The sequence below is a fragment of the Haliotis asinina genome, chromosome 6 (genome assembly GCF_037392515.1).
Source record: "Haliotis asinina isolate JCU_RB_2024 chromosome 6, JCU_Hal_asi_v2, whole genome shotgun sequence".
In the NCBI taxonomy this organism is placed as follows: Eukaryota; Metazoa; Mollusca; class Gastropoda; order Lepetellida; family Haliotidae; genus Haliotis; species Haliotis asinina.
In genome coordinates, this window is record NC_090285.1 from 15,344,518 (window position 1) to 15,361,973 (window position 17,456).

The 17,456-nt window shown below is 38.8% G+C and overlaps 1 protein-coding gene across 2 annotated transcripts in view; it reads right to left on the reverse strand.

Moving 5' to 3' along the window:
- Positions 1 to 17,456, reverse strand: part of LOC137287161 (brefeldin A-inhibited guanine nucleotide-exchange protein 3-like) — a 58,229-nt gene that overhangs the window by 31,125 nt on the left and 9,648 nt on the right. The window contains exons 3-13 of one of the 2 annotated variants that reach the window (XM_067819326.1): positions 16,832 to 16,969; positions 15,483 to 15,551; positions 8,070 to 8,186; positions 7,290 to 7,420; positions 6,457 to 6,567; positions 6,086 to 6,238; positions 4,954 to 5,086; positions 3,943 to 4,055; positions 2,838 to 3,010; positions 2,011 to 2,448; positions 1,222 to 1,391 (exon numbers count right to left, since the gene is read on the reverse strand). In XM_067819326.1, coding sequence (XP_067675427.1) covers positions 1,222 to 1,391; positions 2,011 to 2,448; positions 2,838 to 3,010; positions 3,943 to 4,055; positions 4,954 to 5,086; positions 6,086 to 6,238; positions 6,457 to 6,567; positions 7,290 to 7,420; positions 8,070 to 8,186; positions 15,483 to 15,551; positions 16,832 to 16,969 — 1,746 coding nt within the window. Of the gene's footprint in view, positions 1 to 1,221; positions 1,392 to 2,010; positions 2,449 to 2,837; positions 3,011 to 3,942; positions 4,056 to 4,953; positions 5,087 to 6,085; positions 6,239 to 6,456; positions 6,568 to 7,289; positions 7,421 to 8,069; positions 8,187 to 13,938; positions 14,127 to 15,482; positions 15,552 to 16,831; positions 16,970 to 17,456 lie in introns of those variants that run through there. The other variant, XM_067819327.1, reaches the window with a different exon arrangement.

Below are 17,456 nucleotides of genomic sequence, written 5' to 3' on the forward strand. Positions count from 1 at the left end.
ATATTCAGTCATGACTTTTCAGGAAGTTAAAAGAAGAAGAAAATACAGAAATAAACACGTTTTCAGACCAAGACACCACTGAAAACACGTTCCGTTGTCAAGTATATTTAAGACCAGTAGTCTCAAAATCGTTTGTGTTTGATTGTGAGAAAATGTGACCAACTGTTGGGTGATTTTTCTCTGCGACCAATCTTCGATTATTTCTGTTAATCGGTGTAAGGGATAACAATCAAGGCGCCGGCCAGCACACAAAACATTTATTCATGATGACTGGACAAGACAGAAGACAAGACGAGACTGATGCACACATGTAGCACAGACACCTCGCTTACAGTAGTCTCCTCTGATTGGCTCCCCACGTCACGTGCGATGCACGGGTATTGCACTATTTAAAGGGACCGTCCGTCTCACGTTTACATCTCACATTTGAAGACTATTAATAAAGTTGTACAATTACTATGATCACTCTATCCAGTTTGCTTAAGATATTATACTATATATTCAGATTGCAGTAGCAATATTGCTGACTTTACCGTGTCACCTAGCTGCTGATGGGTACCCGGCAGTAAACATTTTACTGGATGCATCACCTTGTAGTGGTTGATGTGCAGCTTTGGCTATTTGATGCCTGACCACGTCATACCAAATGACGTAAGACACTGAAACATATTACCCTGCCTAGTGAAATAAAACTGGGGTCAGTCAGCTCATTGTTGATATGTCTAAGTCTAAATCGGAACACCACTACATCTAATGCTAAGATAGCTATGTGGGTTCTCCCATCCTTCAAAGCGATCTTAGCACTAAGGTGACTCCCATACCACAACATGAGCATAAGGTAGTCTTCCCACCAAGATTGTTTTGTATAACGGCACCTTGGGCCCATTTGTACAAAACTACCTTAGCGTTAACATGATCTTGAGTCCCATACTTTATCATAGTCATATGACAATCTTAGCACTAAGATCAGTATGTGCAGCAGGGGCGACTTTCACAAAGCAACCTTAACTAAGGTTAACCTTAACTCCCATTCGTTGACAGTGTACTAAGGTTGAGGTAACCTTAGTGCAATGTTACAGAATGGCAGCGAAGGTTAACCTTAGTAAAGGTTGCTTTGTGAAAGGACTCCAGGTCCATAGGGTAAAAACATTCAGTGAATTCCTCGATGTGGAATCTGGGGATATATTTTCAAAGACATCCTATCTGCATGTAGCTCCCTACCTCAGACAGGACGAGACTTGCAGGATCCCGTGTGGTGTAGTAGCCACTGACGGAGAGTCGAAGACTGAGGATCAGTGTGACCATGGATGCGATGTAGACACCGTCAGCGTTCAGGATCACGGCCGAAATGACTTCAGGATCATCTTCAGCTCCTTCTTTAGACATCAAACCTGAAACATTAACCATCCATTGAAACTGACATAGTCAATGATGTCAACAATGATACTGAGATAGTCAATGATGTCAACAATCCTTGAGGGTCCATATGGGAAGGAGCAAATACAAGTCAGAAATTTTAGGCAATTTGGTAGATGCACATAATGCAGGTGCTAACCATTTTCCTTGTACAACATGGTCACCATGGCAACAGCTGGATGGGTTTGGATGAGGTGTTTTATTTATGCTGGAAACAGGTCAGAGTTTTCACTCACATATTGAAAGAAGAAGCAGAAATATAGTGTGAGATTAAACAAGTTTTTAAAAAATTGGGCATTTTTGTAAGTTGTCATTGTGAAAAAGTTGTGAACAAATTTTTCACATAATATTTTTCTCATTAAAAATGTGTATGCAGATAAGGATGTTTTAGAGACAATTATCTTAGTTTTACAAGAACCAAAGCTCAAACCTAGAATTATAAATGGTTATTCCTGACACAACACACATTTAATATCAGAACCATTTTACATCTGTTAAGCACAATCATTTCACATCTGTTAAGCACAAAAATTTTACATCTGTTAAGCACAACATCAGCACACATGTTAGCATCAACAAACACCAAGGACCTACCTGCACAGAAGTCAGATGCAAACTTTTGCAGTGCCTCATCCACCTCAAACACGCTATCAAGAGTCAACAGATGTGGCAAGATAGTCTGCAACTTCTGCATAAACTCTAGAGCATTCTGTCGTTCCACGCTCTCGAACCTGTCTCGTAACAGCTTCTGTCGCCTCACCATCTCCTCCTTCAGCTGCGTCTCCAACTGGGACTGAATGGTGGCCTGGATGTCCATCTCGCGATCACTCTCGTTCTCGTACTCCTTTACCCCATCCGACGTCTCCGAGCTGGTTCTCCTGATGACGTCAGTCTCTTCTTTTTCCTGATCAGGTTTTTTAACAGCAGCTGAAGTATCTGTTGTTTCTGAGGCTACAGGTTCTTTGTCTGGTGTACCTGGTATTTCTGCCGATCCTCCGTCACAACAGCTTGAGTCCTTCTTGTCGAACACTTCTGTAGAAGGAGCATTTATACATGAAATTTACACCACCATCATCATCACAGAAGGAAAACCAACATTTGCACCTATTTGGTCTGTATTTTATTTAAGGCTGAAACAAGAGTTACAACAACTCAGATTTATTCATTCTCATCATCATCATCATCGTCACAGAAGGAAAACCAAGTTCCATGGATAGTCAACTTCTTTATTGCAATGAGTACGACATTTCATTTTGATAACAAGCACCTACACCAAAACATGTCTCTCAAAGAAATCATATTATCTATTATTATGATTATTGGCTTGCATAATGACATTACAGGTAAGTTGACTGTGGTGATGCTTTCCTAACAAATGTTACATGTGCCACTGGGATATTTTCAGTGTGAGAGGCACAAACCTTTTCTGAAGGTGGGGTAGAGTTTGTTGATGTCTTCAGCCACAGATAGAGACAGGTTCTCTCCTCGACTTAGCCTCTCAAGAGATCCCAAAAGTTGATCTACGCACATGACGCTGGTGAAACACACCCCAGAATCATTGCAATGGATACATTCCTGCACACTGTCGACTATCCTGCAACACACAGTGATGGACCTACATTACAACAACCCAAAACCTACCTCGTGATGCATGTCAAAAACGCTCTCTTTGCATACAGTATATCGCTCAAATGCAGTAACACTTTATGCCAAATCATATTCTTATTGTCTGTCTGGAAAAAAAACATTCATTTTCAGAATGAGCAAGAGATTTGGCTAAAAGCCCAGACTGATGCAGGTCTGACATATTTAGCACTGGTTGAACCCATGAGTGCGACAAACCTAAGTCTAGGGTATCAAAAGTTTCTGGCATGGAGCAGGATTGCAACTCTCCACACCTAAACAACATGGCTACACAATGTGCGAAATTTTCCCTGGCCCTCTAATTCTACGGCCAGTAAATATTCATCAGGACCACTAAATGATCAGTTTGCAATGACCAGTGAATTTTGTATTGATAGTTAAAATAATCTATGAATGTTATTTTGGACCAGTAAGTACAGACAGGACCAGTAATTACAGTCCACTCATTGGTCTTGTGGGATATTTTGAAAGGTCTCTTTCCCTGGTACAATACCATTCCAGACCTGAAACACCACAACACTGTTATGGATGAGCAAACTCAGACACAGTGAGTGAGTGAGTGAACAAGGATTAAGCCACTTTAGCAATATATTCAGCAATGTCATGGCAAGGGGCACCAGAAATGGTCTTCACACATTGTACCCATGTATGGAATGAAACCCAGGTCTTCAGTACGAAGAGTGAACACTTAAATCACCAAGCTACCGGCAGGCAGGTACAGAATTCTGCATTCTTCTGTACACTACTGAATGGGCACCACAAAAGAAAACATGCATGCCCTCAGTGAGCCGTAAACAGATTTAAAACAGGGAGAAAGTTATCCTTTCAATGTGTGTTCACAGGTCATATCTAAATGTACCATCCTTAACAGAATCAACTTACAGTTTGAGCAGCGCTATATCGGAGTGGGCAGCCTTGCCTGATGGCTTCACTTGATTGTCTTCTTCTGCCAGTGGTGCTGACAAATCTACCACTCTTTCAGGGTCTCCTAGCAACTGATTAACAGAGTAGAATAACACTCATTGAACTCTGTAGCTCACATTAACCAATGGGTGGGTTCAGTGAGTGAGTGAGTGAGTGAGTGAGTGAGTGAGTGAGTGAGTGAGTGAGTGAGTGAGTGAGTGAGTGAGTGAGTGAATAATATTTTCTCAGTGGAAGAGAATACAACACTTTTCATTCTTTCTTTTTGGTATGTCAATGTGTTGAAGACAACAGATTTCAGAAGTGGTCCAACCAATGTCTTCACTGAAGTACAGAACCAGTGCTTGGTGGCAAAATTATGCGATAAACATACCGTATTGGAAATTCAGAGGCATATAACAAACTTATAACAGCTTAATAGCTACAAATTTCAATAAAAAATTTAAAGCTTTTATAATTTTGCTATGGACCTCTGATTTTCCAACACAGTGCATTTATCTCTGCATTTTACCATAACCATGTTATTATGATGTAAAAAAATACACACTGTGTTGGAAAATCAGAGGTACATGACATGATTATATACCTCTGAATGACTTGGATTAACCAATCACAATCCAGTATTTTAATGAAGTCATGGTAGAATAATGAATACTGGACAGACATAAAATATGCATACACTCACATACTGTCAAACAGAATTGTCAAGTGAAGGGACGTGCGTAAATACCTTACATTATCCGAGGTTTGAGATCAGTGCAACATGACCACATAAGGAATCCACTGAGGCAAACCTTTTACTTTCCTACATCCAAAAGTTGCCAAAACAGTGTTTGACAAAATATCAACAAAGGAAAAAAGTCGTAATTCTAGGAATCCTTCCATATATCTATCATGTACAATGAAGCACCATGACTGTAACATACTTCTCAAGAAACACATAACGGTATCCGTGCCTTTACAACTACTGACCTCTTTCATGACCTTGAGAGCATCGTGTCTGTGCTGCGGAGGCGGGTACAGCAGCATCCTGTGGAAGAGGGACTCCAGCACAGGTCGCAGTGACCCGATGTTGCCCACCAGTCGAACAAGCTCCGCAGCAATACTGGGGAGTTGACATTAGCGAATCACAAATTAGTCAGACTATATGACAGGGATGGAGTTCCAGTGTGCTGAGTATTGAGTATAGAACAAAATGATGGTAAAATCATGGTGTTACATGTTGAAACAAGCTGGATACTAGATTAATAAAATGCCACATGTTCATATATGTAAGTGTAAGGTAAAACATCATTTTCTGACTGAGCTTCACCAGCCACTGTTTCCGCAAGAGAAATAAATCTTTATGTATTATTAGCTGACATGTTTTCACCTGTATGCCATTCCTTATTGAGATCATCAGGCAATGTAAGACATTTGGAAAAAGTGTGCTGTCATATCTCATGGTATACATGGCCAGGTACAATTTTACCTATAACAGATTCACTTACCTGCATGTAACTTTATCTTCTAGAATTTTGGCCAGATGCAATGCTACCAATAACAGAATCACTCACCTGTATATAACTTTATACACTGTGAATGTTGGCCAGGTGTAAACGCAACCAATAAAAGAATCACAAACCTGCATAATGGCTTTATACACTGAGAATGTTAAGCAAGTGTTGGCCCAAGAATATTTACCTTTATTTGACTTGCTACACTGAGAATGTTGGCCAGGTGTCATGTCACCAATAACTGACTCACTTACCTGTTATCAACGTTACCAATAACAGACTCACTCACCTGTTACCAGTGTTACCAATAACATGACTTACTTACCTGTAACCAATGTTACCTAAAACAGACTCGCTCACCTGTTACCAATGTTACCAAAAGCAGACTCGCTCACCTGTATATGACTTTAGCTGCTGAGCTGAGAATGTTGGCCAGGTGTCATGTCACCAATAACAGACTCACTTACCTGTTACCAATGTTACCAATAACAGACTCACTCACCTGTTACCAGTGTTACCAATAACATGACTTACTTACCTGTAACCAATGTTACCTAAAACAGACTCACTCACTTGTTACCAATGTTACCAATAACAGACTCGCTCACCTGTATATGACTTTAGCTGCTGAGCTGAGAATGTTGGGGGCTGAGGAAGAGCAGCCTGAGCCCCGCCCCATCTCATCTGCCTTCTGCAGGAGGGAGCTCTTCTCTGCCTTGGGGGTGCCCAGCAGGGAGATGATGGTAGGGCAGAGGTTCTTCCTGGAATCAGAGGATGGCAGCTGAGGTACAGTGAAATTTGATCTGTTAAAGTCCATATCCAGTTACAAATCTGGCTGATTCATGGGAACAATTCAGGGAACCAGATAATGGAACCAAATAATTAATTCAATTCAAGGGGTTACAAAATCAGGGCATCTTTATCAGGTGAATTCTCATAGTCACTGCTAAACTGCTGTCAGACCTAGAACAGGACTCACCACACCAGTTCCTGGAAGCTGCCGTTGTTGCGGATTGTCTGGGGGGCCTGGCTGAGGATGGCGTGGATGCCCTCCAAGAGAAGGGGCAGAGACTGCTTTGTCTGACTGCCACTGCACAGGGACACACAGAATAATCTCATTTAACCAATCAACAAAAGCCAATTACCACAACACAAATCAAAATGTCTCAATATGGATTGCTGACAAACTCAAATGAAAAAGCCATGGAGCTGAAGAGTTCTTTAGTGTGACTACTGTTCATCTGCCATGCAAAAAATACTAAGCTTTGTTTAACTTTGTTTGTGTTATAGAAATGACAGGCTATCATCTGCTTTCAGATAGACAATATCTACACTTCACCTCATGGCTTCTAAAATTCTTATTGAAACAAAAATGCTTTAGAAATTCAATTGCCTATTCAAATTATTGAGCTACAAATACAAAACTGGAACGTGTAGTGTATTTGATCCATCTATTAGTGGTATCAGGCTAACTACCCCCTGAGTAACTGCCCCCAACCCCAGACAAATGTGTTCTATGTGAATCTGAAGATTGATATATTGTTTGTATTATAGTGATGAAAAATTTAAAACTATTACTTTTAGTTTGTTTTTGTTTTGATGGGGGACAGTGGTCTGGGGGGCTATCAACCCAGGGGGTGGTTGTCCCAGGGGGCACAATGGATCAGGGACAGATATTGAGGGGGCAGTTGTCAGAAAGGCAATTGTTTAGAGGGGCAGTTGTCCAGGGGGCAGTCAGCCCAGACCCCAAATCAGTAAGATGTTTAAAAGAAATTGACTGGGTTAGAGTCATATGAGTATAAGCAAGGATACCTCTGCAGCCCTACAAGCTTGTCACAAAGATATTTGAGAATAGACACCACATCATCCATCAGACTCTCCGTCGTGCTCAGCTTCCCTCCGGATGGTCTGAAGTCAGCCAACACATCATCTCCATCCTCTTCCTGGAACAAAAAGTATGACAGATTTAAAGAATGAGCTTACCCGTGAAGATCCAGGTTACAATTAGTCTTCAGCCATCCTTGCTTGTAGTAATAGATGACTTAAGGGATAAGATGGTTAGGCTCACTGACTCTATGTCATCATACCCCAATTGCATAGATCAATGCCCATGATGTTGATCACTGGATTGTCTGGTCCAGACCTGATTCTTTACAGACTGACACCATATAGCTGTAATATTGCTGAGTGCGGTATAAACTGACCAAGAAACATGAAGGCGTGTATAGAGTCACCAATATGTCATTTTGGTCTACACCACTTCAAACAGCATTTCAGTTCACAGCATGTCAGCTACATTCAGTTTAAAAAAAAGCCAGATGTGATGCAGATCTTAGATATTTTGGGCATGATGCAGAGAAGCCAGGCATCTCAATGATGGCAGGCATGGAAACTGAACATATACCCACAAGATTCCGGGGCACTAAGGGACACAACTGCACGGCAAAGTACTGCATTTTGGTCAGTTCATTATTAGGTCTAGAGGTTGCAGTTGTGCAGTAATCATATTTTAGTGCAAGTGATAAATTAGTATGAATCACACAACATAAAGTATAAAAATGAATTTGAATATTTTGAACAGGTTGAACTTACCACTGTTTCCTCAGCATCAGAGAGTTTTTCAGAGAACCTGGAGAGCACCTGCGTCATGTTGGCCTGAATGGCCCCCTTGACCCCCTGGGAGCTCTGGACATGGGTATCAATATACACCTGCAATCAGCAGCATCAATCACAATGCAACATTTGAATGAGTTTAACTTGCACAATATCTAGATATATTTCTGAATTAGCATCAATATTCCTGCCATAATACACACTGCTTCCTATAAATTTGGAAAATAATCAGTATTAATCTGACGCCAACCATCTGGGACATTAAATTAGTGGTTGATATGAAGAGCACCAATCCATGTCATCTGGGAGTGTTGAGAAACAATCAACAAGGTCATACATGAAGACTGAGCATCACTATATGTCTTTTGCATAATTTGCATCAATAATGATGGTCCAAAATATTTTAGTGCAACAAAACTTAGATGAATTATTATAGAAAAACAGGCTGGGTATAATTTCACGGCACTTTTAGCAATATTCCAGCAATACAATGGTGGGGGACACCACAAATGGGCTCCACACATAGTACACGTGGGGAATCAAACCTGGGTTTTCGGTGTCATAATTTAGCCTCACTACCTCTTCGCCATAGTTATACTAATCACATGAAAAAGTTAAACATAATACTGAACATGTAGAGTGTCTTGATTATTATAAATAATTGCAATGAAGGGCATACTATTATCTACATAAATTTAAACTAAAAACAATTAAGATGCATCCCCAAAACATTTTGAAAACTTGTTTCAAAAACATTATAATGAAAGACTGTTTACAGAAGTAAAAACATAAGCCCACAAATGACAACTTGACAAAATGGAAATAATAAACAGTTTTATTATCATTACTAATATTTTCTAAAATCAGAAAACTGAATGCATTCATTCAAGATGCATAAAAAACTGATGCATAAAAAACTCCAGTATATGTCTTCCTGAAAATTCTATTACAAAAAATTTTGTTTTTAAGATTTAAAACATTAAACCTCAGTTACCAACATAATTTTAACAATAAAGCAGTAAGCAAAATAGTTTTCAAAATTTGCTAGCTAATTATTCTAGATATGCCTTAAAGTTACAAGCCCATAAAATAATTATTCACTAGCCTGAAGTCTGAATGTAGAAACCAGGTAAAGGATTTCAAAAACTTATGAGAATAAGATACGTCAACACGACACGTGATTCATTATTAAGCTGCTAATACGATGAACAGACATAATCTGGCTTGATCTGAACCTGTATTTTAACATAACAAGTCAGAGAGAGTGACAATTTTTCATACTTACCACATAAAAATTCACTAGCTAGCTGCGCAAGTGACTGCAGAGATTTACTGGCCTGACTGGATTTTTACTAGCCACAGGCTAACAGGCCAGTTGCTATTTCACACAATGCATAAGAGCATTCTATCACAAGACAAATTTCCATCACACACACAGCCTGAGACATGAGAACATGAGTAATATTCACACTGTTGAACAGTACATTAATGTATCCAGTTTATTACTCAGCAAAATGAAATAAATATAAAGGCGTCTTTGTTGCAGAAGAAATGACAAGATTATTTGCTCAGCCAGCCATTATCTGTTCATTCTCACAATACATTACAGTCTGACATTCAACTGACACTGGAGTTGATATTATACTAACTTGTGTGATATGCTGAATGCTGAACTAATGCATACACTGTCAGGGTCTCTGCAACAATCAACTGGTAACAGCTGACATGAGTGGTTTAGAATCCATAATCCTGTGGATATCAGCCCGCAGATGGTGCTATAGCCTTTCCTTATCAACGACACATAATAATTTGCAAGCTTTGCTGCTCTGCCTGACAGAGCATGTTCTAACGACAACCATTACAAAGCCCTAAGGTCAAAGGACACTTCTGCATGAACAGTCAAAATAACCATATATGCAACACCCTATTTTGCTTGGATGACAAAATTAGAAATGAAATTGGTTAGAATATTATATGGATGTATACACATTTCAATTTATTTTCTGAAATTTGGTTAGTCATTTTGGCCTGAAATAGACTGTTTCACGGCATGGCAATTCCAGTCTAGGCCCCAGGGTACGATGTCCATTTCTCTGTGCAGTGAGCAATACATCCTCAATATCTTCAGGGTATACGTTCCAGTAAGTCTCCACTATACCCTGGATGCATCTACAACTGATAAATTTATTACTTCCCTTGCCTGTCCCTTTATTCAATCAAGTGTATATGCTGGGAAGTTGAGCAAACCAATCACAACTCACTTTCGCCTTTTAAATTATCTAACTGATTAAACTTGACAACACAAACCATGCAGACAGATGGATTTCTTGCATACATTTTTTTTAAAATTTTCAGATCTATTAATGAGTCTGTATGATTTTCCACACATCTGAGTCGCACTGCGAACAAACATCCGCTACCTGTGTCGACACACTGGCCAGTTCAGTAGTAACGGCGGCTTAGATGATTGACTACTGTGAGAGTGTGGAGCCAGCAAATATTGACAAGTTTTCAAACTTTACAACTACATGCAGAAAATTCTTAATCTCAAGAAAAGAGCATTTTCATGAAAATAGTAAACAACCTTATAAATTACCGTCACTGTGACCGTGACCTTATATACAGATAATTCATTCATGAATCAACTTGCGTGCCTTTATTGAAGTATAAACTTTCTTAGAGTGGGGGCATGACATAAAAAGATAAATCCTAATTGACCAAATGACCTTTCCTTTAGGCCTTGACCTTCAGAATGACCTTGACCCTTGATGAAGACTACTTATAATGTGTAAAGCTTTCCCCAGTCTATGAAGCAGATATATAAGCCGGAAGTGCACTTCTAACTATATATTAGGTCATCTCCTGTTTTCCCAGAATAACCACATGAGGTTTCTGTTTGCAGGGACAGGATTTACGTTTTGTTAGTAAGACCTCTTCCGGGGTTTTACTTTTCATTAGAAAGACCTCTTCTCAGGTTTTACTTTTCGTTAGAAAGACCTCTTCCCAGGTTTTACTTTTCGTTAGTAAGGCCAGGTCTTACCTTCTACAATCATCTTTTCCTAACTCTATATGAACATCGAAATTCAAATAAGATATCGATGTTGAATCAACTGAAAAATATCATCCAAAAATAAGCTCAAAGTATAAATGTTTTCCCTAGCAAGATTGGAAATGCAGCTCTCAGATTTATAGGCAGACGATCTACCACACAGCCACTAGGCTGATGAAGGAAATGGGGTTGAATTATCTAATTATCTGTTTACAGTTATTGTCATTAAATTTATTTAACCTGCGCTTTAGTTATTATAATGTAGCTTCATTGAATGATCATCTACACTGTAATTATCCATCACTGAGGGTACATGTGAAGAGAAAATGCTTCTCCTCAGCTCCGCCCCTTGGGATTTCCCACCCCCTGCAGTTTTACTTTGTCTACCAAAACCTCAGGCGCGTGTTTTCTCCTATACATTAAATGATATTATGATACAGCAGATACCCATCTCTGCACTTTATCATTTCTTCAACAACCATAAGCCAATTATCACTGATGAAAGTCACAGTTTCTTGAAAGTGCCTTTTCAGTGTTCTATATAAAATTATTGTTGACTCTCAAGTTGGGCTGTGAGGGAGACAGCCTCCATCACAACATGAACAGATTATTGATTGCTGCATGTTTTAACCAGCTGGCACACCTGTCTGATAGGTGTCAAGTTGTATTTGATGTATGTTCTAATCATTTCTGCTCCATCTGCGCAGCTCACGTCTGCTCCCAAATGCATTATACGTCTGCATTATAAACAGTTCTGGCCACTGCCGTCCTTGTGTGTACTGTACAGTATTTGCATCTGCCACAGAGCAAAAATTTTTTCCAATCATTTTATATAAAATAAGTCATGTTACACGCCATCTGTATCAGTGAATGAGCTTAGTTTTAAGCCACATTCAGCAATATTTCAGCTATTTGATGGCAGTCTGTGTTGACCTGATCCAGTGATCAACACCATAAGCATCAATTTATATATGATGACATGATGAGTCAACCACGTCTGCGAACCTGACCACCAGATCCCATTAGTCTCCTCTTACTATAACCACGGGTTACTGAAGATCTATTCTATCCCTGATCTTCACAGACAGCTGGGAGAGAAAACACTAATTAATACACATTGCAGACGTTTACCACTTTGGTTAAACCCAAGTTGACATGGATGATGCTGATAAACCAAAAAACATATGAAAGAAAAGAATTCAAACCCACAATCATCTGAGAAGCACTCTGCACTTCAAATCATCCTTGGACAACATGGCTGCCTGTACGTCCCATTTTGAACACCACTTGATAAATTTCAAGTCGTGTTAGATGAAGATGAAAAAAGTAAACCTCTAGGGACAACCTATAAATGCCTGAAATTCTACTAAACCTCAGGTTAACTTCAATGGTAGGCTAGAACGCTAGTGTGAAGTTTCATTCCTGTTTTCTTAAACCAAGACGTAAATAACATTTACACAATAATGCTTCTTCTCCCTGTGTACTAAACAGTCACAGGAACACTACAAACTCCATGACTGAATTTCAATGTTCCCTGAAATCCAGCTGAGTGAGTCAGAATTCATGCAGCTGTCAGCAACATTCCAACAATATCATGACAGGGCACACCAGAAGTTAGCTACATTGTTCCCAATTTGGAATCGAACCCAGGCCTTCCATGCGACAATCAAATGCTTTAAGCACTTGGCAACCCCACATCCCACTGAAAAACATGTCACCATATCGGAACATGTCACAATATCATGTCTCTTTAATGACACCTTGTCAAACATTCCTTCACCAGTTGTAAGCTGTCCCACCCCTGCAAAACATCAGGAAACATTGGCTCGAAAATTAGCAGTAAGCGTAAGCACCATCACCAGCCTGCACACCCGTGACAGTCGCAGTGAATTCCCACTTGTGCATACCCACATCAATCTGTCATGCAACACCAACCAAAGCTAGGTCCCAACGCATCAGCTGCTTTGTCAGATGCAATTCAGTTTGTTCATGAACGTCTTTCTATTTATTAACTTGACTTCTGGAACTATGTGACATTTCATAAATGATTTGTATGAGTGGCATCGTAGAAGTTGCAGCTGTACAGATGACACCAGCGATCAAGAACTTTATTTTAACAATTGCAACTTTTTGGTATAAGTTCTTATAGCTTTTTCATGCGTGAAAACGATAAGAACCTATACTGAAACACAGCCATTGTTATAATAAGGAACTAGATCATCCATCAAGTTGTGTCATCTCTACATTACACAAACAATGACTATAACTAAAATTTGTATTAGTCTCATTTTCTTTCTCAAGAGTTTCAGAATTTGGTCATGAAAACGAATTTTACTTGGTATGGATAAACAGTTAGTTCTTTCACTTTATTTCTGGTATTCAATCTATTATTTAATAACAATAACAGAGATACAAGTATTAACATGTTGAGAACTGTGGAGTGTTACAACTATCCTTGTTTCGGTTTTTCTGTTCACTATCAACAACTGAATAACAGTATTCACTCATTTGATCATGAAAAAAAATCTGAATCAATGGAAAAGAAATGAAACATTTTTTATTAAAAACTCAAATTTATAAAACTTGAAAAAAAATAATGTAAAAATATCAAAATGATAAATTCACATAAAGAGCAAAATATTGTAAAAAATTAAAACTGTATAATTAAACAATTTAAGAATGAAATAAAATTCCCAAATTGACTTGATTAAACAAACATGAATTGCTGTTCCTTTTTACACCCTGCAGCCAACAAAGGGAGGGGAGGATACCAGGAATTACCCACGTAACCAAGGTTACCTCCTGTGCGTGGGTGGTCATGCTGGATTTGTTTTGAAGGAGGGCAAGTTGTCGGCCATAATAGCCTCCCAGAATGTGTACAAAGTTGGAGGCTGCTGCTTGCCCTGCTTCGCTTCTAGGGGAATCTTTATAGCAGTCTATATACAGCTGTCAATGTAAAACAACAACTGGTAGCTCACAAACTTGGCACAGGACAAGAAACACAGCCAACGGATTGGTATTAATGAAACCCTCCATCCAGAGAGGAACATTCTGACTAAAATTGTCTGAGTGACATTACACATCTTCAAATAAATACATTTGAACAAATAAGTAATGTCTTTGATATACACTTCTCAAAAGAAGTTGAAGAATATCTGATTTTTCTTAATCATAATTACACCTGTCACATCCTGCAGGTTTACAATATATTTATGAAAACATTTGGCACTCCTTAACCTCTTTTGAGTGGTATACATACATGCTTATAGCTAGAAAAACATGGATGCCAGCCATTACACAAACAAGCACAGGGTTTGGTTCAGTTCAGATACAGGCCTTGAACCTTCTTGTGACCTCGACATTGACCTTCAGTGGAGGTCATTCTGACTCATAATCAGTTTTGTATGAAAATTACAAGTAGTATGAGCTCCATAACAAAATCAGGTGTAACCTTTCAAAAGACACAAGCATACCAAGTTTCACCTTCTTCTATCCTCTGGTTACCAAGGCAATAGTGGCAACAGTCGATCCTGGACAAGCAGGCAAAGCCTGAACTCACCTGACCTTCAGTATAGGTCGGGTGAGAAAATTCCGCCTTCACCTGTAAGCTGCCATTGTATACTACCCAATAACAGTGAAAGAGCACAGATTCATTCTTATTATGATAGCTGATTTGGGGTTTTTTTTAACTCTTTTGAGTAAGACAAAATTAGATAAATATTCCTAAAATCTAATGTGGTTTTCACAGAATTTCTTTCACATCTATATTGTCAGAATTATCTCCATTTGATTAACACAATTATAATTTCAAAAGAAGAAAAATTGCAATGAGCAAAATAAAAAATAACATGCAAATAAACAATAAAAATTCTGAACCCATGCAAATGGCACAATCAAAAAGGAAAGTTAATTTGAAAACATTGAGGAAAAACTATTTCTTTCAGATTGAAAGTACACTAACGCTTTTATCATGCTTCAGATATTGCTAAAATTATCTACTGAAGGTCCAGTTTTCAGTTGTCTTGTTTGCCATAAGTCTTAACATAACTTAATCATAGAAAATGAGATCCACACATTGTTCATGTCATAACCCTGCCTTGCATTTTGGAGATCAAATGGCGAAATATTGGATATGGTGCTCAAGAAACAGGAATCACAAATCATGCAAATAGATCAATGCAAACCATGGTAATTGGATCCTGGGATACTAAGGGAGGCAACTATGCACAGTAAACAGCTTCATGTGAATACTGGTCAGTGTGAATTCATAAAAGCTTTCTCATGGTCTTCTGGTGTAGGTCTCCTAGGACGGATGTACTACATAGGATGAAATGACAACTCACCTGGCAAACTTTGGTGATTATTTTGGCATTCATACACCAGGTGGTAGAGAAAGTCATATTCAGCAGCAACTGAAACAGAAAAAATACAGAGTAATAATAATAAGTTCATTTATACTTCACAAATCCACACTGACTGCATGCTTTTAGCACAGACAATTATAACCCTGGCTAACCCAAGCTGTCTGAGGCACTATGAGGTAATATAGTTACATAATTTATCCCACCAGATATCCATTTTCTGCTTGGTGATTTGAACAAACTCACTTGCTTAAGGTGAGACCACATATATCTCTTCGTTGTGAAACAGGACTAAGGTCCTAGTTAGTCTCAGGAGTCAAGCTACCAAACATGGTCACCCATCCAATGACTCTCCGCACACAATAGTGCTTAACTTCATCTGATTTGTGAGCTGAGCTCTTAGCAAGGACCACAACAGGCTGCATCTCTATCTCCTATGTTTTAATGCATGTCACTCTTGTGATTAATTGTGCTAATTCAGAATGAAGGTCACAGTAGGACTTCAACTCAGACTATGATCTGGTAACACTTGTCTTAGAGATAACTATGTTTGTTGCATGACTAGACTAACAACTAGTCTCTGAAACAAACATATTTTACTGAAAAAGGTCATAGTGAAAAAACATAATAACATGAAATGTAACCCTGAGACTTTCTTCATTTTCAGATAGACTTGCCACATTTTCTAGACTTGAATGGGAATATTTGCTTGGCTGGCTATGAAAGGACACTAACAGGATCATGTGATCAGGCTTAAAGACTGATGCATGTCGATCAATGCTCATCCAACAAAAACTAGACAATCCTGTGATCAATACTGTGAACAACCCTTGCCCCTATCTGATGACCCACAATAGTTAACTGACCACCCAATCCAATAAAATCGTGTTATCACCTAAGCCTACACAGCCTTGAACATTGTAGTGACCTTGACCTTCAGTGAAGGTCACTGCATGAAGTTGGGTTCAACAACTCATAATCAGTTTTTGTAAGACACTTACAAGTAGCATGATGTAAATGTGGTTGGATATTCTTGAATCTGTATGTTATAATCTGAAGACAAGCAAAATTCACAAGTCGTCTTCTATATAAATATGTCATTAAATTCTTATAACAATATTTCCAATAATACAACAGCAAATATACTGACCAGCAAAAGAAATGCAACTGTATTTTTTATTGGTCAAGTTTTTAAAAAGAAGATATATATACGAATGTTTACTTTTATGAGATTTCACTTTTTCAAAACTCTCTTTTGCTGTTCACAATACGTCTCTTCTCATACCTCATGGCTATGTTAAACAATTCGTCAATAATCATGTACATCATACCTTGATGATCTCGACCTGTATGTCCTCGGGAAGGTTTGGTGTGCTGTACACTGCATTGAGGATCTGAACTGGCAGCAACTTCTCCTCATTGTTGTCAGACTCCAAGTTGGATTGGAAGCGCTCATCAACTAGAATTTGCTGAAGGAAAAACGATGAAAGTTCCTGAATGCAGAGCCTTTGCTTAAAAGATTTATCAAATCAGAATGAGGTCGTCAGGCTTGCTGAATTGGTTCACACAATCCATCCTATCCAAATTGTGTAGATTGATGCCCATGCTCTTGATCATTGGACTGTCTGATCCAGACCCGATAATTTACAGACCACAGCCATATAAACTGAACACTGCTGAGTGCAGCGGAAACCAAACTCACTCACTCACTCTTATCTAATATATACAGCAAGGGTCATGTATGGACCACACAATCCACGTTATGGCAAAGGATGACTGTATACAACTGAAATTTTTGTCTGACATGGGATGCATATGGTCTGAACTTCCACACATTTATTCAGATTCCAGACTTCCACACAAACCACTGACACCTAATAATCAGATGCATTTTATTTTTGGATTTTTTCACTCCATTTACATGTATGTTAATAATTGTAGAAATATAAAAATGGC